The sequence below is a fragment of the Bolinopsis microptera genome, chromosome 9 (genome assembly GCF_026151205.1).
Source record: "Bolinopsis microptera isolate Bmic1 chromosome 9, MBARI_Bmic_1.0, whole genome shotgun sequence".
NCBI lineage: Eukaryota > Metazoa > Ctenophora > Tentaculata > Lobata > Bolinopsidae > Bolinopsis > Bolinopsis microptera.
The window spans coordinates 5,868,563-5,895,856 of record NC_087080.1 but is presented as its reverse complement, the minus strand read 5'-3'; the positions used below and the strand labels follow the sequence as shown (position 1 = coordinate 5,895,856).

At 38.6% G+C, this 27,294-nt stretch overlaps 3 protein-coding genes across 3 annotated transcripts; all 3 read right to left on the bottom strand.

Annotated features, from left to right (window-relative positions):
* Positions 1-613: 613 nt before the first annotated feature.
* On the bottom strand, positions 614-25,418 carry LOC134820476 (tetratricopeptide repeat protein 39B-like). Its single transcript, XM_063830861.1, has 12 exons — positions 25,346-25,418; positions 24,112-24,265; positions 17,340-17,447; positions 10,816-10,922; positions 10,366-10,630; positions 9,832-9,955; positions 9,500-9,666; positions 9,190-9,325; positions 8,867-9,028; positions 8,478-8,647; positions 1,481-1,572; positions 614-1,194 (listed from the first exon to the last, which is right to left on the bottom strand). The coding sequence occupies exons 2-12, from the start codon at positions 24,217-24,219 to the stop codon at positions 1,095-1,097; spliced, it is 1,539 nt and encodes a 512-aa protein (XP_063686931.1). The 5' UTR covers positions 24,220-24,265; positions 25,346-25,418; the 3' UTR covers positions 614-1,094.
* On the bottom strand, positions 18,936-20,164 carry LOC134820477 (nematocyst expressed protein 8-like). Its single transcript, XM_063830862.1, has 2 exons — positions 19,342-20,164; positions 18,936-19,299 (listed from the first exon to the last, which is right to left on the bottom strand). The coding sequence occupies exon 1, from the start codon at positions 20,011-20,013 to the stop codon at positions 19,390-19,392; it is 624 nt and encodes a 207-aa protein (XP_063686932.1). The 5' UTR covers positions 20,014-20,164; the 3' UTR covers positions 18,936-19,299; positions 19,342-19,389.
* On the bottom strand, positions 22,191-23,428 carry LOC134820478 (uncharacterized). Its single transcript, XM_063830863.1, has one exon. The coding sequence runs from the start codon at positions 23,407-23,409 to the stop codon at positions 22,246-22,248; it is 1,164 nt and encodes a 387-aa protein (XP_063686933.1). The 5' UTR covers positions 23,410-23,428; the 3' UTR covers positions 22,191-22,245.
* Positions 25,419-27,294: the final 1,876 nt, after the last annotated feature.

Here is a 27,294-nt window from a genome sequence, read left to right as displayed (position 1 = left end):
CCCGTAAGAGCCTCTACTATAAGGTAACCGAATTACTGATTGGTTAATAACACTTCATCTGCATCACTGTTTGGAAAATTGTCAAAAAATTTTTAAATCTTATTATTTATCGCTCTGTTGCAATCATATCAGTTCAGGAACAATGATAATAATTTGCTCCTTATCACTTATGTTAACCAATTTTCCCGGGATATATGCCTAAATTTTTATTTATAAAATTCACCATGGTTGAAATTAACAACTTCGCCGCATATAATTATACAATGAGGGGCTCTTACTAAATCGCTCGGCGCTCGCCCAAAAATTATCACGTGACTTTGGTTTTTATGGTTTTGCAATTGCAGCCGAACAATACGGTTTTACATAAACCCTAATCCCAACCCCGAAGCTATCCCTAACCCGACCCCTAAACAATCAAATTCGTGTTTTACTAGCCTGTCACGTGACCAAAATAGTTGTTTGCCCAATGCCCATAACTCTCCAGGTCTAACTCTATTGGCATTGCTCGCTCCTCTCAGTCTCACGTATACTTATAGCGAGATGCTCGAAAAGAGCGCCGCGCATTGGGATTGGCGTGCCAGGTAATACTAATATAATCATGAACAGCAACAAATTAGGAATAGGCCTCAATTACCTCAAAATGTAAGTCAACATTTTAACAACAAGTCATAAAGTTTCAAAACCAAAGTTTTAGCATAATCATTGCCGTAATGCCGTGTCATCTAAAAGATTAATCGACGGAACATCAGTAAATAGAACATCAGTAACTGCAAAAGTCCAATATCATAATTTGAATATTATTTATACAAATTTGGATCCACCTCCACGAAAGTTGGTCCTAAAATCCAGCAATTTTTATACACGGTCATAAATAATGAGTTCAGTGAAGTGTTGCTACAAATATTATAATCCCCACACAAATTTTTAAACGAACATTTTAGTTCATCATCAGTATCTAAAGTCTGTAAGAATGGACAAGTCTCTTATCTTTATAATTACAACCACTACCTTTAACGACTTTCTCTTGAACATTTCTCATCGATCGTCACTAATCGTCACTAATCATCGCTAATCACGTGATCTTGGACAGAGTGTCAATGTTCAGGTACCTCCGAGAGGGTAGAATGTATTCTGAAAAGGAGTCGGTTCTCTAACGAGTAACTCTTCACCTTGTTGCTAAACTCCTTCGCGTACCTAAAAGTGAAAGTGAAAGTGAAAGTGAAAGTAACACTAATTATGGTGGTATCTGTACATTCGGTGACTGACGCCATCAAATCTGAGGGCGCAACAATACTGGTCGAAATTCAAATTGTTCCAGGCGCCTGTATACATATTTTGAAATATCTTGTTATTTTAAATACGGGCTCCCGGACACAAGCTATTTTAATCTAAAGAATAATAATGCTCTGCTTGTTGAAAATACGTAAGTTGAGGTGTCTAATTAGCTGCAAGAATAGATGTAACTAATAAAATTCGTTACCTCAGATGAGCCCTTGCTTGGATGTTTTCGCCCTTTCTCGCGTACAGAACTCCCAACTCAAAATGTGCGTACGGTATGTAGAAATGATCTACCTGTCATGAAAAAAAACTATTAATCTATCTTTCAATTTACTAATTTTCACTTAATTAACACAATGGATATTATTAGCATATAAACTGAACGATAACCATAGTTTCTGCATTCTGTAAACTTGTTAATTACATTTACAGGTTGCAAAGACAGGTTGCATCACGCACATATTGCACCAGGGATAGTCACATTATTATCGGATAATTCGCATTCTGCAAAACAACAAATATTTTAGTTTGAAGGGGGTGTTTCAACTTCTGCATACATAAAGCAAAGCGCCGGCAACTGATTAATTATTCTTAAATATGACAACCAAGATAAGAAGGGAGAGATGTAACTTAATAATAATATTACTTATATTTTTAATTTTTATTATTTAATTTGATAGTTGGGGACAAAGTGAGAGTCTCCACGCAGTGTTTAAAACAAAAATAGTTGTCGACGTTTAAACTATTTAAACGCCTTTGTCATGGACAAATTACTATTACTAAGATTGGAGGAGATATGGTTAAATTAATAATACTAGTAAAATTACCTTTATTAGTAATACTAGTGCAACCCATGACTACGGCCGGGACTTCACTATCGCAGTTGAAATGCAAAAGTTTAGACCCGCCTATTATATTTGAAAACACGCATAACATTTTCGTATGAAAGAATGAACTCTCTCTACAGTTCAAACAGACCGCAATGAGTGCCTTCCCCCTAGATAAGCTTATACTTATAGTATTACATTGCATTACAGTGAACCTTGCGGCTAACCTAATTATGATTCACGTACCGACGCTACATAATATGCAGAAATGGGAGAGAGAGCGAGGAGGGAGAAAAAGTGAGCCATTTTATGTCACAGTTGTAGTACAAAACCATCAATTAAACCACTTACCACCGGCCGATTTAAAAAAATGCTTATTGGCTTCGTCAGAGTTTGTCGGCACTATACCGAAAAAACAGTCCCGAAACTCTTACCGTTTTCTTGATTCCGCTCGGAAATTTCCCACACACACAGATTTACTGGGATTTATCATTAATCATCATTATCATTATTAATTATCAGTTATATTGATAGTAATATTATTAATGTTACTTACATTACTAATATTACTTACATTACTAATATTACTAAAATTACTGCCACCAGTCGTGATATCACGTCTAAAAATATCTCCTTTAATCTAGCTGTTATCTCACTGTTATTAACTTTCCATAACAATTAAAGAACTAACTGATAGAGTTAAGAACGAAGGTGGCTGATAATTTACAAACATATCTTACTAACGTTAAATGGGAAGGGTAATTTGGTTCAGGAGCAGGATATAAAAAGTCACAATGTATGTCTGTCATCAGTCATACAAATTTGCATTTTATCTGCATCCAATTAACAATCTGCATATCTGCTTTAATTATCAGATAACGGATTATTTTATTTTTATCCGGGAGAAAGTTGCAGGTTTGCTTGTTAAGCCATTATATCGGGTTAAGGCTTTGGAGCTTGTGATGTTTTAAATCGTATAAAATTAGATACAGTTATCAGTATCTCCAGGTACCCCGGGGATTACTAAGCAGATCTCTGTCAGAATAATACTGTTTAACATCTGTTGTTATTTTAAATAATATTCAGATTGATAAGTTTAACTTAATGTTTCCTAATTCAGCATAGAATTGTTGCAGTCTACATATTTTTTACGCAGATTTGTTATAATCTATTCATTGCTTATTAATATTATCTATACTATATTTGAAACTAAATCCCCCGGCAACGGGGACATCGACCTTCTGGTGAGGCCAATTTCAGCTCGCAAATGGAGTTGAAACCTCGCAATTTTTAGCAGGGTTGTAAAAAATAGGAGATTCTTAGAATTTTGATTAAGGCTTTAGATTTGCTATAATTAACGTCGGAAGTGCGGTAAAATAAACGTTAGAATAATGGCGTAATTTTTCAAAGGTTACCTGCGTCGTTGCTTAGCAACATCAAGAGATTGCACGTGCGCGAGCAAGAACAGATTAGCAACGCGCGTTGCCATGCTTTATATTGATACGTCATACGTCATAACTAGCTCACAATTATGCTTACGATATCACTATTCATAACTTTGATTGTGATCGATATTTTTTGATGCGGTAGAAAGTATCGTTTAGGGAATACTACTTACAACTTTATCGTCATTGTCAAATAAAATCCATACTTTCTACAGTACAGAGCTTAGAGCTAGATGATTAGAGATTGGTTTTTTATTAAATACTTTTCAAACTTTACAGAGTACAGCAATTACAACGTATGAAATAAACTCGAATAAATTATTGCCCCCGTCTGTAAAATCTGACGGGAGACCAAACACGGTACTGCACAGTAAAACGTGCCCGCAATTACATGGCCCCGATATGATTATTTAAAGTGTGAAACAAAATTGTGATAAAATAAATGTGTGGTGAAGAATGTGAAACAGTTCAAATTTCTTCATAAATGATTTTTTTAATTTCCTCGAACAAAGCTTTCGACTAGCGGATTTCTAGTAATAAATATAATGATAAATGAATTGAAATTAAAATATGTGAGGTGAAATTATGGTTTGACAATAACAAAAATTAAATGGAAACTTGAATTATCATTGCATTTGATTGAACTAGATATGCTTTTTCTTTCACATTCTAGGATCAGTAAATTAAAATCCCTTTCTACCGTTATTTATACATTTAACCTACCTACATAGTACAGACCATGTATTCAAGACACATGTTTTGGACTTAATAAGGAATTTTGGTGACCGTTAAGATTTGTCTATTTACTGCATCGAAATCAAAATATTTGTTTGTTCTGAAGGTCCAACTGCAGGATTGTTTGAGATATGATCTGGACGGTGCTTCTAGTGATAGTTACCTTTACAGCAACAACCACTGGACAAGCTGTTATTGAGGAACCAGGTATTTACAGATGTGTTTACATGTGTTTACATGTGTTTCACGTGTAAACACATGTAAAGTCTATTGTTTGATTTACCTTCACCCTTGTTCAATATTTATCTGCCATTGACGTATTTATTTTGCTCCGACGGTGCCGTTAGCTCTGTCTCGAGCCACTTATATATTGTGATCTTTATAATCATTGTTATCGTCGTAATATCACGGTAACCATTTCGTTAAAGGGACAAAAGGATTTAGCGATTATTTTGGCCAAAAATCGCGATACCGCGAATTACATTTCGCGGTATATTAAACTATACATAAAATTTGTCGCAAATAATGGGAAAAATCGCGATTCCGTTCATGCCGCGATTTCCTTTTGTCCCTGTTTCGTTATAATAGTACAACCTGAATTCAAATATCAATCACTTCGTGATTAACCCAGCTTGCAAATCTATTCTAAACATGATGACTGTGATCATTACTATACGCTCGAAATATTCGAATAGGAAGTAAAAAAGGACCAAGAAATTTAATGAACGGCCATGGATTGACTAGATAATTAGATATCTTAATTATGATAAATATCCACATTATTCACTCCGCTCGTACGGATTGACTCGCGAGTTTCTTGGATTATTTTAGTTGATGTTTGATACTAATTCATTTGGTAACATCAAGCTTGTATTTAGTGGTTTTTCGTAGTGGTTGTTCTAAGTCATTGCATCCAAAATAGGTTGAAAAGTTGAAAGTCAATCTTGATAAAAATACCGTAAAAAAATATTAAATTCTAAGATCTTATTACACAATTTGTCATAATAAGATATTGGCAGCCCAGCGAAGGTTTGATAACTAGTCATGTCTTGCGATGATACTGAAGGAGGATCTAAAGTGACAAACAAACGGAGTTATGTATGCAGCAAGTGCGATTACGGAGCACTGTTCCGATCAACTATGAGAAGACACGAACTAACTCACACTTACGCAAGACCGTGTCACGATGGGAAACCAGTTTATAATTGCGAGTATTGTAATTACTCTTCAGTTTCAAAACAAAATCTCGGTAGGCACGTTAGAACCCACACTGGAGAACGCCCATATAAGTGTGCTGAATGTGGGTTTGCAGCCGCAAGAAAATGGACCTTAGTATCTCACTTGAGGAGCCAACACATTCACAAAGACAATAGTCCTTGTCCGCGCACAGAGTATGCAGCAGCAGAAATACCATTCATGATATCACACAACGGGAATTGTCCGTACAAGTGTGATAAGTGTGATTTTACAGCAAAGCAGCTGTCGGACTTACATCGTCACCGGTGGACACACACAAGAGTTCGACGTCTTCACAAGTGTGATAAATGTGATTATGCAACAGCAAAAAAAAGTAACATGAGTGACCACTTGAGGACACACTCTGGAGAGCGTCCCTACAAGTGTGATCAATGTGGGTTTGCAGCCGCAAGAAAATGGACCTTAGTAACTCACTTTAGGACCAACCACACAAACAAGCTTGCTCAAGTTTCTGCAAGCAAATAAGAGACAAACACTCACAGATAGCATCTACTTAGGCTATTGATATCTCATTTTTTTTTTAAAAAGCGCCGAAAAAGCGCTCAATAAGCGATTATCGGCGACGATCATAAAATATCGTTTATGGAAACTTGCCCATTGCCATTAATGGGCAAATTCTTTCCAGTGTACACTGTACTGTGATGACGTATTCTTTGCAGTGTACTGTGATGACGTATTATTTGCAGTGTACTGTGATGACGTATTGCTGAACTGTCAGAATGAGGGGGAGTGTTTTGAACACTACGTGAAGACCATGTATTCGTGCCAAGACGAGCTGTATAATGTGAGCATGTGTAGTGTCGAGTGTAGCACCAAGGTGCACACCCTCATGTTGGATCCTATGATGGAGAGGTAAATACTTGCATATTTTACACATCTTACTTTACGTATTTTACATACTTTGCATATTTTACGTATTTTACATAATTTGCATGTTTTTACATACGCCCACGTACATGTTGTTAAAACTGCTGACAGTATTATTTCAGCTATTTCACATGTGAATGCCGGGATAACAACTACTGTCAACGACAGAAATGCAAATTCCTTGCTACGTGTTTAGGCGGTTAGTTACTTCTTTAAATTACTCCTAGTTACCTCTCCAGTTACCTCTCCAGTCACCAGCTTATTTACCTCTTTCTCATATAAGTAAAATACTAATTACATACATACAGGTAAATGTCATTATTGAGAATTGACGGGTTCTATCGCGGCCATTAAATTTCCCAAATGCAATTTGAAATTTGTTTTCAGGTGACTGTGATCACGACATATACTTGACGGAGGCTCCACAAGCGTTGTTTAAAACCAAGCACCCAAACGATTCCGAGGACTATGAGTATGAAGAGAAAATAACAACTAGAGCTCCCATCGACATTGAAGCATCAACTGAAGCAACAGGTAACCAATAAGAGAATAAGCGATCCATTAGAATTCCTCACGATTTTGGCGTCAGACAAGATTATCTGAGAAGAGTCCCCTCCCCCCTCTAAATTCCACCCACCCAGGCCCCCCCCCCCCCCCCCCCCCCCCCCTCTAAATTCCACCCACCCAGGGCCCCTACTATGTGACGAGGTTACATACATCTGCAAATACGACGAGACATGTGAACCGCTCCAAAACGAGCTGTACAATGTGGCGTGTCGGGAAGAGATAATAGACCCTGGAATGTGCAGTGACACGTGTAAACGAGTTGCTCAGCTGCTGTTGCAGCACCCTGCCATGGCTGGGTCAGTCTTACTCTTAGACAATTATAAGGCATTGTGCTTCTTTTAGGGTAATACACCCATAGTTAAAGTTAATATGCGCAAATGGCAGCTTAAAAGTTTGAAATCTTTGGTATTAATAGAATTACTCATTAAACCGTTTTATCTCATGGGATAAGATGTTTCAAATAGTTTTAAAAATAAATAAAATAAAAGTTCTTTGTGTAAGTCTACGTTCTCTGTATTAATATAGTAACTACACCTCAGGTACGAGGATTGTAAGTGTGAAGACAGTCCTTACTGTAGGGAGCAGAAGTGTAAACTTCTAGGAGCCTGTTATGATAGTAAGTAAATCTGCAGTTCACTTGTTTTATTGTCATTTATTTATTGAGATTATACTTTAATTATATAGCTTAATTAATTTAATCATAATTTTCTTCTTATCTAATTTTTTAGTGGTATTCTTGAAACGATTCTAATTTCTAATAGTACAATCACTTGAATAAAGCAGCCCAAAATAACGAAGTAGGTCTGTAAGGAGATGGGGATTAACTGAGTATGTTTACAGGGGAATGTCCAGACCACGTGCTCGGTACACCCTCCACCCCACCTCAGTTGATTGTGAGTTAATTTGAATAACTAATCAATTATTCAATTTAATGATTTATTGATCAATTGTGACTAATATTCTTAATCTCTAATATGCGTATAGTCAGGCTAATTTATAATTTATTTCACTGAATCCCTCAGCCAGAAAATCCAATTAGTTATTATTTAGTTATCAGTTATATTATTTATTGTATTTACATGTTACTTATTCATGGACGGAGAACAAAACATGTAGTTTTCGATTTTCCGGTTCCAAGGAGAACTAGCAGAGTATAAAAACCAACCACTTAGCTACTAATAGTTGAAGCTCTTGTCGCTTATATTGCGTTGGTGACAATTAGCAGCGTTTGTGACAATTAGCAGAAAAGGGGACATGTCACACGTAGGAGAGGGTTGAGGTTGGTAACTAATAAAAGCCAGGAACGTGTTTTGTAAACCAAACTGCTCCACTTAATTAAATGTTGTAACCATATAAGTCTCAATAAAACATATACATTAATCACATTTCTTGCACAAAACGAGCTAATGAAGTATGAACTATACGTTTGGGGGGAAGAAGAGGCCCGGTATATCGAAGTATCCGGTATAGCAAGGCACGGTTTATAGAGATCTGACTGTACCTGAATATTATCCTCTGACTGTAGAGCAGTCCTCAACAAACTGAGGGCGTGTTCGTGATCTCCCAACTCTGCAGTAAGTACAGCTAAGAGGAGGTTACACAGGAACCAGTCGTCTAGAGGATGTTGCGTGTGGTACGGTACTATGTTAGCTATATCCTCCAGACAGGCTTCTGAGAGGTGGAATTAAGGGTTACAGAGGGGTTAACTTACTTCCTCTGCTAAAACAGTTCTTCAACAGTTATGTTAGAAGACATTCCCAACGAATCGGACTTAAAAATATAAATTATCAAGGTCAAACCCATATGATCTAAAACTTGAAGAACGAAAAAAAACACCAGTTCCTTTAATCACAAAAACAAGTTCACAACATTCCCCCCCGCCCCACGTACCTATCATCTTAACAAGTTTCTGCTGGCTCTCCTTACTCATCAGAGGTATAAACCTCCAGATATAAAGCAGCTCCAGCCCCGGTAAACACAGAAACTTGTCATTTCTTAGGAAACTACGGGCTTTACGTATGGCAAACTTCTCTATGTGCAGGTGCTTACCACCTGGGAGAGGAAAGATGTTTGTTTTAATAAATACTTTGTTGTTTTTATTCGCCCAAAGGTTTCTTGCGAAGTGGCAACCTGGCAAGCTTCTTTTAATTGGTTATCACGGAACTAAAGAGTATTATAGTCATAAGATGGAGGAACAGACAAATGTATCTTACCAATTTTAAGCTGATATTTAGGGACGAGTTTAGCTATATCTTCAAGGTCTGCAGATTCTGAGTCTGACATGAATTTAAAAGCTACGTACTGATATCCAAATAGTGTCCGGGACCATTTGCTTTCTTTGTATAATCTCTGGGAAAGATGTTAGATTTATTAACAGCAATTGTAAGAATATTATATTATTCTAGTAATAATGCAATTTTACGAGCTTGAGCTAGAGTTTGGATTATAAAAATTGATTTATCCAATTTTCAAATAATTATTAAATTACAACTTTTTTATTTCAATTAGTCAATTATAACTAACATTAGCGAAATGAGCGGCTTGGTCCCACTGAAGCAGCATTGCATGACACCACATCTTCTCCCAGTAACACAAGTGGTAAACTTGTATCCAGTCAATAGGGCTTTGTTCACAAAGCTCGTACTTTTCCAGAGCTTTCTCCAGCTCCCCACTTATTACTTCCCTTCTTCCTAAGACATTCAGTTTTTAAAAGATTATAACCTTGTAGAAGTTAGAAAGCAACCTAGTTGTGATTAGTGCTAATTTGAGACCAGACCGTTTAAAAAAGATCGTTTAATCTAGTGCAACATGATATATTGCAATTGAATTACAATTTAAGACGTTTTACAGCTTACCATCATAGAAGCCAAACGTTACGCTTCCAGGGTATCGTGCAAGATATTTAGATAATATCGTATCAACTACGTTACTGTCGTACTCCTCGCGTTTTATAAATTGTAACACTATCGTCTGATAATTCTGAAATTAAAATACATTTAGTGAAGACGACCATTTGGGTGTCTTATGCTTCTATTTAAATTGTTGTAAGTATGTATAATAGATGAATAAGTCTTTGACATTTATTCAGTACAACCTCGCTGATAAGTAATCCCTGGAGACTTGCACTGTCTTTAATTATCCCTCAGTGTAGAATTATCGCAATACACTGCATGCATAAGCTGATGTTAATGATGGTGCGCGCGTTCAAAATCACGTGGCGTGCGCGTAGTTTATGAATCGAGAACGCAAAAAAATCGTTTGGAGTACGCGCTCGACCGATTTACACATTTAGTGAATAAATTGTCTTCCGGGAAAATATAAATAGTACCAATTAATTTAACTGGAACATGTATTTCCGCCAACAGATCCAACTACAGAAGAACACTAACTAATAATCCAGCAGCAGCCACAAATGAACGTAACACATCCATCTTTTCTGCCTCAACGACCAAATTGTGACCCAGCATTTTGTCCCCTTGAAGTCCACAGAACTCTAACAGTCGCAGAATTTTAGGTGGTAAAAGTGATAATCCCAGTATAAATGCACCCCATCCCATGTTGATTCCGCCGATAATCTCATTTTTGTGTAAGATATTATCTGCAGGTATAGCTGTTGCTCTATCTGATAAGCACGTATACATTTCCTTGTACAAACTGAAATAAAATGTTACAACTACAAGGGCAATGTAAGATATTCTTTCTATGTTGAAAATTCCATCCAAAAACAGTTAGTACAAAACTGTTAAAACAGACCTATAATATGACTTTACGACTTTTGAATTTGTAGATTGTAGAAGCATCACTAAGTTATATATCAAAAATATTTCAAATTTCATTACCTGTGAGCTGTTTTTATCTTGAAAGCCCCCTTAACAAAGCTCACTAAACTATCTTGATCCTCGGCGAATGTTAGAATTGCACGCACTAACAGTGTCTCTGCGTACAACTGGGGGAGATTCATATTGAGTGCTTGTTTAAACGAAATTGTGCTTGTTAAGAAATGAAAATTGCACACTTCTATCTCTTTTCAGTTGTCAGTAAAATATTACAATCAATTCATCGACTCAGTGCTAAATTTGTAAGTGAATTTAGCTCTGAATGCTATCTAATCTTTCTCTATGACTATCTACTATCTAGTTATATTATTGAATAAGTCAATTAAGCTCAAATCGGAGTTTGAATATCCAAGAGAAATCAACACAACATGTCTACGTAACAGACATGATTAAATGAATTAGTTACTAACTTAGTGCGTTACATGTCTCATTGTGTACCCAATAAAAGTAGACAGTCAGTAAATACCTAACCAACCACCTACTCTTTACACACAGTGTATATTACCTACACACAAACTCTTCTTTATATAATGTACAGTAAACAGTGAACTTGGGATTTTGTTACATATAAAGACTTGTTAACTTAAATGAAGTCTAATCAACATCTCATTAAACTATATAAAACAATAAGTATAAAGAATAAGGAAAAGGAACGGGAATGAAGCCAATACCAGAAGTGAAACCCCACCAAAGAACATGGACATGTTTGAAGCCACCGCGTTTTCCATGCCAATAAGCTCTAGTAGTCTTTATAAGCACAGCTATAGGGATATTGAAGTAAAATGTCTTAACTAATGACACAAGTAGTAGCAGTAAGTAAGTACACTAGCATAGTGTGTATGTTCTGAGATGACACATGTGATTATTCTGCATAATTCTGTATCTAGTTAAGATACTCTGGTAAACACACGGCTTTTGATGCGTACATCAGATTTAGTACATACTATATCATAGAGACGAGTAAAATGGTAAGTGACAAAAAATGAGTGAAGCTTTTCTGTGTACGCGTGGGTAGAGTGGTGCATAACGACGAAGAGAAAAAACGGTTGTGATATGGAGCACAAACCCCAAATATTTTCGCTTGAGGGTCTCTGAATTATTGCCGTTGTCTTTGTAACTGCTGATTTGGGTAAAATTTGTATTTGTTGGATCCTGACAGTCAGTTCTGGAGTGATGTCTCGTTTTCAGGAACTCAGGAACTCGATCCTAACAAAGATTCGTCCGGGATATGACCGTTATACCCGCTGTCAAATTGATAGACAATAGTGAGTAACATTATAGTGCTAAGAATTCATGTGTATTGAAACGATGTTAAAACTCGTACAACGTCTGACGTCATTTCATCAAAACAAGTTGAAAACATTCCGTTGTTTTCACTGATGCAAGCTAATTGATCACAAAACTTCTATAGCATAGGCACGTGACTCGTGAGTCGTGTATAAGGTGATGTTTAACTCTGGTCATGTGTCATGTGAGCTACAAGTGCTTGTGAAACCCTTCACTCGCTATCACGGAACTTTTTATTGACAGACACTGCTGATTCGTACCTATTTCATTGTACGAGTGATTGTAAAGCCCTCAACTGGGTTTTGGGTCTAGTACAAGAATGTGAACTATGCTCACTCATAGCTATCTATTTGAGAGGGCCTATCTGATACAGATACGTCCGTGCAGTAATTATACCATAAATACTGCTAGTTCATGGTATCAGTGTCACTTCATTTCATTCATCTTCAGTAACTCATAACACAGTCACAGTACATTCCTTTACATTCCTTTACATTCCTTTACATTCTTTTACATCACAATATGATGAACTGAACAGTACCCTCAACTTCAATAATGAGTTAATTATTATTTGCTTTAACAAAACTTAGCCATCGCGATCGGTGTCGTAAATTTAAGGTAATATATCATATTATATAATAATACTGTCGAGAAACACGAAAAAATACTCCCCCGCTACTTCCCTTAATCACATAATCTGAAGTCATAAAACAATGATATAAACAATACTACTAGGAAACGGTAAAAATATCACGACGAGTGAGTGTTGCTCTCCCATAGGTCACTCTCTTTCTGTCTCTGTCTGTCTCTTTCTGTCTCTTTCTGTCTCTTTCTGTCTCTTTCTGTCTCTGTCTGTCTCTTTCCGTCTCTTTCTGTCTCTTTCTGTCTCTTTCTGCTTTTCTGTCTCTTTCTGTCTCTCACTTTCTCTCTTTCTCTAGAGGCCTTCTTATGATGTTAACTTACTATGCGGTCCTGATCCTGTTTCCTTGGATTGCTTTGAAGTTAACAAATATCCAGTTCCGGTTTCCAAGAATATGGCCGGATATTCAACCGGAAATTTCTTTATAAAATGTTAATCTAAAATCCTGAAATGCATATTTTTCGTCTAAATAGGTTCTGAAAACAATTTTATGTTATATTTCGTTCTAACTGTTCAGTTTTTGCACAACGAATCGAACAAAATCTCGAATCGTGATATCGGGGTCTCGTATGCACCTCCCAATAACCAAGTCAGATACGATTTTCAATCGACCAATGAAATGTCACGAAATAAATATCATCAAAATTTAAAATATTTTCAAATTTCGAAATATTTTCAAAATTCAAAATAACCATTTTCATATAATATGTATGTTAAATTTCTCCATAAGAAACTTGCTCCATAGAAATTCTGACTTTTATTCGGTTGAAAATTGGTTGATAATTGGATGTAAAAATTAGTTGAAATTTGGGATATGACATGAACACAGTCATGGTAGCTTGTAATATGTCAGCGAATGTTAAAATAGACCCGTTTGTGTGAGATTTTTTGTAAGACAAAGAAAGGAGTCAAAGCAGGTACCCAGACCAATGACAAAACAATGCTTTATTCATGAGAATTGCAAGCAGAGGGTTCCTGGGGGAAGACAAGGGGTATTTTCCAGACCAAATCACCAGTCATAATGTTCACGCTTTACAAGTCGATGGTTCGTAGTCTACTGGAATACTGTTGCCCGCTATGGCACCCCTCCAGGATATGTGACATCCAGGAGCTTAAAAGCGTACAGAAAGCTTTCAACGCAAGGATTACTGGAATGCGTGATATTAATTATTGGGACCTTCTTCTACGGATATCTCTGATGTCTCTACAGCGTCGCAGGGAGCAGTTTAATTCTACTTCATACGTGGGAGATTCTCCATCACTATACCAGCAACGACATTAACGTGCAGATTTTCTCCAGGCCACGTTGTGGAAACCTTGCAGTCATTCCATCTTTCGTTGTTTTGAGTGACCGATCCTAAACCAAATCCTGGTTTACACAAGACGTGGTAGCCTGTGAGCGTGTATAGTGTATGTACCACTCCGCTTTGATACAATAGTTTTAAAGGTAAATGCGATCGATTAAATCCACCAGGACGCCAGATAGATCCACTAAAATGAGCGTTAAATATTCAGCGTGGTTGTAAGAACCGTATACGAGTCTCCAAATTGTCAAAATCATCTGGTGTTCTAGACTAATCCAAGAACTCTTGAGGCCAGGAAATGTGTGACACAAAAGGTTTGAAGGCAAGGAAGATTCCTGACTGCCCTCTTTTAAGCTTTAAGTTTAGTCTATCTTTCTAAGAGCCCAAGGGGATTAGCATAATAATGTCATAGCTTCGCCTACCCTAGTAGTGAGATTACTCGCGTTGCATTATTGAAAACGTCAACTTGGAGCTGCTGCTTTGACAAAAACTGCTTTTCTAGATGGTAAGATTTGCAAGCTTTTGGTCTATTTGCAAGCTTTTGGTCTATTAACTCGACAGCCTGATGCCTGATGATGTTGTAACTAGGCTTTACCCCACTCAGTATGATCATTTCACTGCCCAATTTAAGCTCTTAACTCCAATCAGAAACCGAGTTATTTTGATTTTAAGTGCTGAAGTCGCAACATTATAAAGTGCTGTAATTGCTATTATCACGAGAGCGCAAATAGGTGCAGCCTCATAACTAATGTCCTAATGTCATAGGACTTTGAATTTATGCTGTACACCCCTAAATGTGATAATGTTGGACATCTTTATGCCCAAGTGTGGCTTTTACTCTAATCAGAGGCCAAAGTTTTATTTCAAAGTCGTAAAAGTGCCAAAAATGGACTGAAACTGGTTTGTGATTAAACATAAACTGTTGCCCACAATGAATATTTAGAACAATTTTGGGTAATTTTGGGGTATTATGGGGGACTTTATTATGGGGGATTTCCAAAATCCATTAAGGTATCCCCATAATACCCCAAAATACCCCTTGGCTTCCCCCCGTTCCTGCTTTATTGTGGCAAGCAAACCCATTGCTAGCTTCTCTTATACCAAGGGTTAAAACAAAGGCCATTATGCCATTAGAAAAATTACGGGCATTGTCCTCAGTTACATCGACGCAACAAACTTGTGAGAGCTGGATCTTTGGTTTTATTTCTAGAACAATCTGTCCCTGTTTTACCAAGGGTTAAAGCAAAGGCCATTATGCCATTAGAAAAACCTCTACATCTTTAATACGTAGCTAGGTAACGTATTTTGTTTTAACTCGTTTCTAGATCTGCTCATACAACAGATCAATCAGTGACCTCTGCTCGCACAACATATTATCAACCAGTGACACTGTACTGCTGCCCGGACAGCAAAACAACCAGTGACCTCTCCTCGTACAGCATATCACCCATTGACTGCTGCACTGCTTGCTTTTAGTATTTTAATCGAAAAAAAGCCTACAAATAAGGATTAATTTCAATTTTCCAGCAATTTTCGGCAGCCTTAAATTTCCTATTTTTAGCACCCAGTTCCGGTCCGGCAAACTGGAAAATTGATTGATATTCGGTCGTTTCCGGTCCAGCAACCTAAACCCAAACCGGTCGGTTTAATGCTTACCATTTAAGCGGGCATATTGATTTATTATTGGCGTCATTTGTTAATACGGCTCCATAGAAATTTCTGCATTTTTACACCACGGTTTTTAAAACATTATCATAAATTAATACGAAGTACTAAGTTAATAACAAGTTACATTAACTTTTATCAGATACAATGACGATGTTAATAATATATCGATTGATATTTTCTCTGTCACTGTCTCATTGTGCGAAGATGAGACAAAGACAGCCTGGTGAGGTTATACCAGATAGTGCGGAACACTCTGGCACCAACGCCTCCTCGGACATTGCTGCAAACGCCATAGATCAGAACCTGAATACTAAGTCTAGTGCTTCCTTAAAAACTGGCGGTCTTAGATGGTTAAAGATAAAACTTGACCGGATGTACTGTATAGACAAGGTTGTGCGGTTTCAGCAAGGTGGTAAACCTGGTGCAACCTGGACTTGCTCACATACTGACTGCTCTTCCTGTGAAGGGAACTCCTGTGACAGTCATCTGAAGCTAACAACCTTTTTTGAAGGAGGAGACACTGCTAGTGTCTCTTATGACCCGGACTGTAAGAACGGAGATACGGTGAAGCTAGAGAAAAGCGACGGAGGTAAATTAGTGACGTGGGAGATTGCAGTATTTGAAAGAAAAGAGCACTGCCCAGCGGGGACGTATCAACCAGCGGATCAAACAGTCTGTATAGCATGTGGTAGGAACACTATCAGTGATGTCTGCACACTCTGTAATTTAGGAGAGGCTTCTAACGAGGAACGTACGGAATGTGTTGACATGTGCCAAGGGAACATACAGAGATAACAAAGTCGAGATCTGCACAGATTGCCCTGACAACACCTTCACTGGACAAAAAGGATCAGAGACATGCACTCCTTGCCCCGCAGGATACATCTCAAACTCAGATGGAATTTCTTGTAAAGCCTGTGCAAGAGGAAAATACAGAGATAACACAGTCGAAATCTGCACAGATTGCCCTGACAACTACGTCACTGAACAAAAGGATCAGAGAAATGCACTCCTTGCTCCGCAGGATACATCTCAAACTCAGATGGAAATTCTTGTGAAGCCTGTGCAACAGGAGCGTACAGATCGGATGATGCTACAGAATGTGAACATGTATCTGAAGTATTGGATGTCGACGATGCCCGTAAGTACTTTAATATGGGAACAAACTTTACATTGTTTACCAATTAATATTTGTTATTCAAGAAAAGTAAACTTCTAGATATAGGGAATCTAGGAGTTTACTTTTCTTTTGTATAATTTCTGTACTAGCTAATACTAGCAGTTATTGTGGTCACGTGACCAGGATAAGGTCAAGGAGTCTGAGGAGTAAGATAATTTAGAATCTTAGTTTTTAAGAACTTGATAAGTTAACTGAATTCGGATCCGAGCCCTTGTCAGTACAGATATTGATTTTGCCGTTTAGTTACGATCAAGGCTAATCACTTTCACTTTCACCCTTAGGATTAACTCTGCATTTAAAACTCAAGATTCGCTATCTTAGTGATAGCGCTATAGAAGCACACAAACAATAGGCATATTCACATTTAATACACAGAAAACAAGGGCACGTGCATATAAATTATAAGTGTGCACATATTGTACGACGCACGTGCAGATGATTAACATACCAATTCAGCGTGAACCTCCAGCTCGGCGAAAGTAGAAAAGTCCCTGTTTTTCACGTAACTCATCAGGTAACTCACCATGTTGTCTTTGTGTCGATACGAATTTATCACCTGCAAAACAATAATTCTATTATAATTCAAGCTACTTTGGATTTATCGCTGGTATCATCGCGCTAATATTATTTTCTAAACAGGTTTAATTTACTTTAGTCTTGTAAATGTAGACAATCTAATTAATTTAGTAGCCACGAGTATCCTGCTGGAATTAAGTCTATTGAAACTTTCATCGGTTCGGCTAGACTAAGGTGGTACGGACAGAATGCCAGAGACACGGTTTCCCAATTTTTTACTAGATTGGAAACCAAACTATGGAAAGAGACTGAGAGGACGACCCCGCAAAGGCTGGATGGCCTGTGTACTCGAGGAAGCGGCGGACTTTACAGGTATCGATAACATCAGCAGAGACGCAGTAAAACAGTTAGCTCTAAAACGAGTGGAATGGAGGAACATGTTACACCGTTGAAAAGATGTGTGTGAATGTGTGATGCAGGCCACTCCGACAACTAGGAGGAGACCTCTTCGTTTAGCATGTATTTATGAGTATCCTGTAAACCTAACTCAAAGTACGGTACCGTTAAGAGAAGGTACCTTATTAAGGTATAGGTACCGTACCTATACTGCTTAACATTTAGATATTTAGTGAACTTTCAGCAGATTCGGTGCTAGGGGTAGGCACCACAAGTTTACAGCAGCAACAAATATCCACCTTTTTTTCTTACTGTTGGTGTAGGTCGCTTATGGAGTTATGGTGATTGGTGTTCTCCAAAAACCTACCTTTTCAATAACTTTATATAGAGATTTTTTGTTACATTTTACCTTTTGAATATTAAGGTATGTATTTCAGACTCATTTGTCATTTGACTCTATACTCTTTATTTCTGTGGACAGACTTGACTGATAAGACCTATAAAAAGGTCTTATATAACCAAGTGCAGCTGGCAACATCGATTTAGTCTTTGGTCCACGATGAGAGCAAGAATCCGCACCATATCCCCCCCCCCCCCCCCCCCACGTATAGGATCGTTCAAACTCAGACGCGGAGACTGTTACATTACTGTAACACAAACAAAGAAGGAAATGAGAGCATTTCTTGAAAACAGTCGCATGGCCCTGCGAGAGGAAAATAAATTAGAAAATCTGGAGTTTTTAGAGTCAGGAAGTATTATAGGAAGCTATGTACCTGTGGCCTGTAGCCATAGGCTACGACGTGGCATCCGGTATAATTGTAGACAGAACGTGTACTACAGCACAGTGTTATCGACAATGTTATGCGAATAAATTAGCCCGGATAATATGCAGTTTTCATGGAGGACTCTTAAGAAATACCTGTGAGAAGGTAATATGAACTTCGAATAAATTATGTATGTGATTGCTGCCTCCCCCTAGAAGAGATTTTAGTTCTTCCTTAAAATTTGTGTAGTAGTTGTACAGCAATACTAAGGTAATGGGACTACTGCGGACCCTCTAACGGCCAAACCTTGTTAACAAAGCCTTAAAATCCTAAGAATTCTAGGTGAATGACAAGATGAACACGATAAGTTAATAAAATTATTTGATCCAATACGTACAATTTTTCCCCAAATTAGTAAACCATAATATCATGTTAACATAAAAAACATAATTATAAAAACTATTTTAAACGCTCAATGTATGGCATGACAAGATACCGTACAAATGTTTAAAAATTACTTGCTCCAATTAAGATCATAACTACGAGAATTGTGTAAAACTCTTACAATAGCTCTCCTCAAAACATATTCTAAATTGGAACCTTCAATTTATTATACACATAATTAAATCAAGAGCTGGTCACATATCTCACATTTAAGTCAAGAAGTCTCAAAATTAAAATCCATAAACGTATCCGTGACACCACTAAAGTAGTCCCTGACTCCACTAACCACTAGCGAGTCTTTGACTCCACTAAACGCGTCCCTGACTCCACTAAACGCGTCCCTGACTCCACTAAACGCGTCCCTGACTCCACTCTGGTCTAAGTACAGTTGTTGCAGGTAGCCTGACAATCGTTGGCAATGTCCTTGTAGTAGAAATGGTTCCTCTCACACCAACCTCTAGACTTGTAGTTAGCACAAGAGTCGGACACATCCCTAGCCACAGCGCAGATCTCATCCTTGCACCCAGCACAGGAGTACGAGCAGTTCTTAGCCATGAACCCAGAGTGAGAAGCCCGGTCACACAGCCCCTTCTCGGCCCACTTCCTGCAGTGTGTGTTGTAGTCAGAGAGCTGCGCGCATTCCTCCCCCTCACCGTACAGCGCGACCTGACACCCATTACAGGAGAACGGGCAGTGCTTCATCGTGTAGTCGTAGTCCTGTCCCAGGTAGGAGCACTTGCCAGCTAGCATCCACTTGTGGCACTGTGGTAGTGTGTCTTCTAGATTAGGACAGTCGTCTTGTTTAGTGAACTGGAACCCACAGTTGGAGCAGGAGCTAGGACACAGTTTCCTGGCTTGCTTGTGAAACTGTGAGTCAGACTCACAGTACCCCAGGTCAAACCAGCCGGCACATTGTGTATTGTAGTCTCGGATTGAAGAACAATCCTCCTCACATTGTCCCCCACACAGCAGTGTAGCTAGTACCACTATCACGAGCTTCATAACTTTCCAGACGCAAAGCAAAATATTAACGAAGATTAACGGACGGAACTGCCAAATTACAGGACGTATCAAACACAAGGAATAAGAATTTGTCTCGACCTATTGAAGGGTTTGAACTGTGTGTCACCGACCAAGCTTTTAAATAAAACTGAAAATCAAATCTTCCCGTCCTTATATCACTGTCTCTCATCTAATTACCTGGTCATCAAATTACGTTATAGATTCTAGAGGTCATGTCAGCCGTGAAGCCGTGACATTACAGCTATTCGGAGACCTGATCTGTTTGTGATACTCCAATTTGATAATTACAGTCAAATCATTTGCACAAATCATTTGCACAGCTTGAGTTATGCTATGTTGTGTTAAACGTTCTGACACGCAGCTTTAGTTAAATCACTCCGCACGAATCACCGTAACTTATTTGTAATGAGGTTATTTAATCTATTCTGGGGGTATTTATAGAATTTGCTGTATTGTTAAGAATTAAATACTCCCTAGTACCGCTCTAAATATTAGATTTTTAAAATTCCAACTCAGTAAAGGCTGCGCTGGAGACGGATCATTCATCGTTCAGCTCGCTGAGGAATGTGGAAAAGGAGGAGCAGAAGAATGTTCTGTCCCCAGGGGTCGACCGAGGGCAGGATTTTCGACCGAGGCCGAGGCCGAGGAAAATACAGTTAGTTAAGACCGAGGCCGAGGACAACCGAGGTTTCTTTTTTTGACCGAGGCCGAGGCCGAGGCCGAGGAGTGCAAATTTTGACCGAGGCCGAGGAATTTTGGCAGAAAAATTGTTGGGAAAAAGGGCATTGTTTATTAGGAAAAGCGCACTGTACCTAATCAGATTGTACTGTGTACTATACTGTGTACACACGTTACAATCATTATGAAGGGGCAAGTTCGCCAAGAGTCAGGAGTGGGCATGCTAATAAGCAGAGCTATCCGAGGTACCGCGACAATTGACCCCCCGACAATTGACCCCCGACAATTGACCCCCCGACAATTGACCCCCCGACAATTGACCCCTATGTAATTACACTGGGGTCAATTGTCGCGAAATCTAGGGTTTAGTACGACAATTGACCCCCCGACAATTGACCCCCATGTAATTACACTGGGGTCAATTGATCGGGTCCTGGGTCAGGGTTAGGGTTAGGGTCAGGGTCAGGGTCAGGGTCCTGGGTCCTGGGTCCTGGGTCTTGGGTCCTGGGTCCTGGGTCAGGGTCAAGGTCAGCCGTGGGTCAATTGTCGGGGGGTAAATTGTCGGGGGTCAATTGTCGGGGGGTCAATTGTCGGGGGGTCAATTGTCGCCCACCCCTATCCGAACCTTGCTGAGCGTTCAAGGAAATATCTATCTGCGCCGGCGAGCTCAGCAGCACCAGAGAGATTGTTTTCTACAGCAGGGCACATCCTGAAGTTAAATCGCCTCAGCCTTAAGCCAACAAACTTTGAGGGGTGCTTGTTTCTCAAAAAGAACATCGGAACATTTGGGGACAACTTCGGCCCCTGTCCAAATGAATTTGAAGCCCCAAATAAAGAGGACTGTCCCCCTTCTTCTGAGCTGTGCACAGAAGATTATTCTGATTCAGAGTGCTCAGATATTGTCATTTCATCAGACGATGAATCTTAGACTATGATATTTTTAGTTTTGTGTCCTGGTCAATTGGTCGTTTTATTTTCAATTTTACAAATTCGTTTACATTAACCTCACAAACCTTACAAAAATCCTCGGTCAAATCCTCGGTAAAATCGTCAAATTTCGCCGAGGCCGAGGAATTTCGAATCTATTTTTGACCGAGGCCGAGGCGAACCGAGGAATTGTCCTCCTGACCGAGGCCGAGGCCGAGGCCGAGGAAAAATCGCCATTCCTCGGTAAAACCGAGGCCGAGGCCGAGGACTCGGTCGACCCTTGTCTGTCCCGGAGGTTTGGGTTAGGTTTGAAGTGATAGCCTACTTTCTCTAATTTCTGACGTGTCAATGAAAATAATGACATAAGAAAACAGCCGGTAACCGGAACTGAAGAGTACGCCAAATAAATAAATATATTTTATTTGCAAGTGTCTTGACACCACTTTATCGGGTTCCGGTTACCACGTAACTCCAATGTTAAGCTTCTGATGGACGGACTTTCTGCTAGTTTATAGTAAAGTGGGAAAAAAGAAAACGACTGTTTAATAATATTTCAAAAATAACACAGATCGAACATGAACATTTGCATTCCCGAGCTCCTGCTAGTTAACACATGTGAGCATGTTTACATGTACCCTCACACATGACAGTACCACAGGGACATCCCTCCTCTGTCTCAGTCTCACAATCTTCCTCCTCTTCTTCAGGAACGTAGGCTGGATCGTTGTCTTTTTTATTCGTCTTAACCAACTTGGGAACTGCTCCCCATCTGTAGTACTCGCATTTGTCTGTACCTCTGGCAGTTCGGAAATAACCTTTCTCGCCCCAGGAAGTACCCCAACTGTTCTTTACAATCATGGACTTGGCCGTGTACCCCACAGCAGTTACAGCGTGGTTAGCCATCCCCCATTGACCACACCCTTTGTTACCGCACTTGCATGTCGTGTCTTTAATAATTCCACTCTCGTAGTTAAAGAAAATGTCTGTCACTTCAAAGGCAATCCCAACTGCTGATTTAGCTAAATACGTGATAAGATTCTTCTCTCCCGCAGGGATTGTGTAGTACGATTTCCTGTGATGAAACTTGGCAGCAATCAAACCGTTGTGTTTCCTTTTATATGCTTTACATTTCCTCTTGCTGCTTGTTCCGGTATAGGGGGCGTCTGTTGTCAGACTTAGACGTCCATTATCCTTTGAGTAATCCCATGCGGTTTCGTAAAATCCACCATCGCATCCTTCCGAAGGGAAAACACAGTCCGTGTATTCCTGCTCTGAAAAAGACTTTAATTTTCCAGTCATAATAGCGTATGTTGTTTCCAGAGGTCCAACAGCTCCAAAAGCCCAGCAGGATCCGCAGCTGCCTTGGTCTTTAACCCCTGTCGTCTTACCCTCTTCTCTCCAGTCCACTGCTTCCTTCACTTTCTGCTTCTTACCAGATTTCAGAGTAAACGATAGTTCCTTTCCCTGGTGGAGAAGTGAAGAGTTTAGTCCTAGGAAACCATGTTTCTCCTCAGAACTCATATCAGCGAACTTGTTGAGGCCTAGTTTCCATGAAGGGTGATCAGAGTTCCCTTTTGCGATTTCTTTCACTGTTCTTGTAAAGAGTTTCAACCTATCAGCAGACTTTTCCTTCCCCTCATCGTCAGAGTACACGGTGTAGAGACTCAGAAGTTGTCCGGGTTTCTGGAGTGCAGCTCCAAGACTCAGCTGACTGTACAACTTAGAACCGACAGTGCCGAACAGGAACACAACTAAAAGTATATACTTCATGGTTGTAGTGATGTGGTCGAATAATGTGGTTGGAGAGTTAAATGTGCTTTTATAGTGATGAAAAGGTAAACCTTTTGTGGGACTATGAGGAAGACAAAACTTTGTTGTGGCACAAAATTTAGCTAACTTAATAGGCGAATCAAATTAATTTTTCAAATATTATTGTCTCTTTTATCTTTTTATTGCTTTTGTTCCATAGGTGTAGGTGTCGTAATTTAATGAAAACAATAAATAAAACAAAAACATTAAATTTCCACGTACAATTTAAACAATGGATAGTCTAGTCGTAGTTTGAACTAACAATTCAATTAACTTAAAACTTTCTAGAACTAATGATTATACAAACTAATGATAATAATTTCCATTCCACTGTAACCACCAATCGAATTAACTTCACCGTTCAGAACGAATGATGCTAATTACTTTACTAACTAATAGACGTGATAATTTCTATGCATGGAACTTATCTTATTATTGAGTTTTCAATTTGAGACATAAATTTGGAAGTTATAAAAGTTGACGAGATGAAGGGTAACGAAGGTATCGAACGTTAGATCACGATGTTCATACAAAATTACAGATTTATGAATTTGTAACATCAAAATTTAATCACAATATTAATAACATCACGATCATTCACATTATTACCCAACAGTAGATAAAACAATATGAAAATTTAACATTACCCCACCCCTCAATAACCTGCATTGCAGCGTCAATATCCACCAGACTCTGAGCAATGTTCTCCCTGTCAAACGTCATGATAGCCTGCATGAAGCCTATATTACAGTAGGCCATGGCTGCGTACATGTCGGTGTCCTTGTAGCAGGCCACGCATTCCCGCGCTGCTTCTATCCTGGGGATACACAGTTTATAATTGTAAGATTAGATAATATCTTACTTTATTAATAATAATAGGAGTCTTCACTTGAACTATTTACCTAAAGCTTCACAGGTAGTGTGTTCAAATAGAACATTAATAACAATCATAGCTTTACTTCGAAAAGTTTGAGTTAGTGAGTAATACACGACGGACAAGTATTTCATTGGAATACTTGAAGATGGATTATTGGTAGACGAATGAGAGTGTATTTAATTACTACACAGAACTTGTCACAAGAGATCAGCATAGTTACTTATTACTTACTGTTATTAGTCACTCTCACTAACTTTTACTTTAGTTACTGTGTAAGTTAGCTAATGTTTAATCGACAAACTAGACTTGACGGTATAGCTGTACTGGGCTTGTGGCCAAAATCACAAAATTTTACCATCACTCGTTAAATAACTCAAAAACAATATTTTATACAAATACTAGAAAACCCGTGGTCACAGGGAGGAAGCTTATAGCTTAATAGTATTTTTTGTTTGTAAGTTTAAATCGAGTCTAAAAATATCCTACTCAACCGAAGATACAGCCGATTAAAATGTTGCTCGCACTAAACACAACGTAATATCAACAAAACCGATAAAAATGCCGTTTTAACAATCTTTGCACGTGCACGTGCGTGTAACAACCCTCGTTACCATAGTTACTTGGCAACCTTTTGCTTTTTACCTAATTTGCACGTGGGCGGTCGTACAAACATTGTACAAACATTGTACAAAGGGAATTCTCTGAATTTTATAAAAATATGGGGTCTATTTTCTACCGCTCTGGACGAGCATCTTACAGTTACTCTTTTGTGTACACTGCTACTTATTGTAAAGAGTACAAAGTGGTACAATGACAGGGAACCACAATAACTAACTTTTCAATGAGCTAGTTTTCTGTGCCAAGAACTGACTTATCACTATATTACGTGACCAACATCTTGTACAATGTGCATTGTTATTCTTAAATCAATTTTAATGATAATTACTAATAGTAATATAAACTAGTGAATCAACAGACAGTTTATGTGTGTGCACTAAATGACATATCGAGTCAAATAACCTGTTTGAAAGGAGACGATCTCTTGCTTCGGCAGCTCTAGAAATAGACGTAGCAATAGTTACCTCACCCTCCATGCCCTGTTTAGAGGAATATATTAGGTTGATTGTTAGATGCTACTAGATGGTAACGATGCTGAGAAAGGATACATCAACTATCAGTGCAGAATCAGGTTGAGTGATAGTAAAACTAAAAGTCTATTATTGGTTCAAATTGGAGCACCTGTTGTCAATTGCAACGTAATAATATTAACTTTACTTAAAAATATAAACAAGGTATAGTTAAAAACAACTCTCAGGTCTAATCTTTCTGTACAATAAAAACTTGTCAGACTCCACTGTAGATTCTGCCAATATCTCTTGTCAAAATGATTCCTTTTATTCTGATGATTTTCTTTTTATCAAAGCTTTCTTTAATAAGGGGTCGTTCACATATTACGTAATCAATATTTTAGCAATTTTTACCCCCCTCCCCCGTTCTGTAATCAACCGTAATCAAGACCCAACCCCCCCCCCCCTCCTGACAGCAATATTACGTAATCATGGCCTAACCCCCCCCCCCCCCCCCCCCCTTGACTTTTTTCCTAGAAAACACTTTTCTCTGACTCTACGTTTCATGCTACCCTGATCATGCTATCATGATGAGCCGAAATCATTGTTATGATATCCGGCCAAGCACCTTCTAAACTACTTACTATTATAGCCGGATGTTCGATCAATTTCTAAATTTTATCACTATCAGAGTGAAATTGAGTGGAATTTGAATTAAAATATGAAATTGTTATTATTTTAGAGGGTAAAAAAGAAAATTTTGATTACGTAATCAACAACCGAAACCCCCCCCCCCCCCCCCCCGTAATCAACCATAAATTTGGAAACCCCCCTCCCCCCTTGGCTGATTACGTAATATGTGAACGACCCCTAATCTAACTTTCTGTACCCCAATTGTGTCTTTTGCCACCCACAGTGAACTCAACAATTGGTCATTGAAATTTGTTGAAAGCTGTAATCTGAAAATGTCCTACCGGTAGGTAATTGTCCTTTGGTCAGACTTTTCCCCCCGGATACCCAGCTTCCAGTACCTTGATGGTTACTTTTTTCACTCACACTGACCTCACTGATATGCAACTGGTCGAAAATTCAGTTAAAACCGCAAAATTTTGGTCAAGGAGATGGCAGAAAAGCTTCTCTTCAAAAATCGTCCAAAATGTCATCTATTCTTCTGATGATTTTCCGTTTATCAAAGCTTTCTTTGGGGATAGAACTTTCAGTACCTCAATCGTGTCTTGTGAGACGGCAGAAAAGCTTCTATTAAAAAATCTTCAAAGTGTTTCCTTCTATTCTGATGATTTTCCGGTAATTTTGAAAGCTTTCTTTGGTAATCCAACTTGCAGTACCCCAATAGTATATTGTGCAATACGGAGTATACATATAGATCAAAAAGATTATTGATAAAAAGATTTCGTTTACATAAATTATGTAATAGTATTAATAGTTAATAGTACTATGTTTACAGTATGCACTGAAGGGGTAAATTTCTTGAATTTTTAACAGGTACCCCTCCTCATTTAACCCTCAATTAAGTTTCCTATCATTCGGCTGAGTCGACCGAGGAGATCGCATAGATCTAATGGATCCTTAGCTACTCCCTAGACTAGGTGACACTGGGATTCGAACCCTGAACTTTCTGCGCAGATGTAACTACAATCAGTGAAAAAAGATTGCTTTGTGGTATTTCTCTTCCATTCTCCCTGATTTAATATAATCGTTGTATTGTTGGCAAAAATTAGAGGGGAAAACGCTAGTCCATCATCAAGAACCCGTAAAACATGTCCTAACATTATTCTCCGCTGACTACAGTCCATTTTTCCGACAATGGTTCAACATGCTGATTCCGAATCACACACACCCCGCCATGAAATGGGTTAAAATTCTCCTCTAGCGAGACGTTGG

Bases quoted from the DNA above. Each gene is read 5' to 3' on its own strand.
- LOC134820478 (XM_063830863.1), bottom strand. From the start codon at position 23,409: ATGAAGTATATACTTTTAGTTGTGTTCCTGTTCGGCACTGTCGGTTCT.
- LOC134820477 (XM_063830862.1), bottom strand. From the start codon at position 20,013: ATGAAGCTCGTGATAGTGGTACTAGCTACACTGCTGTGTGGGGGACAA.
- LOC134820476 (XM_063830861.1), bottom strand. From the start codon at position 24,219: ATGTACGCAGCCATGGCCTACTGTAATATAGGCTTCATGCAGGCTATC. The intron at 9,956-10,365 runs GTTAGTGTTCTT...TTTTAATTTCAG, and splicing joins TGGCTGCTGCTGGATTATTA to AATTATCAGACGATAGTGTT. The intron at 9,326-9,499 runs GTTAGTTATAAT...CATCTTTCCCAG, and splicing joins AAGCCGCTCATTTCGCTAAT to AGATTATACAAAGAAAGCAA.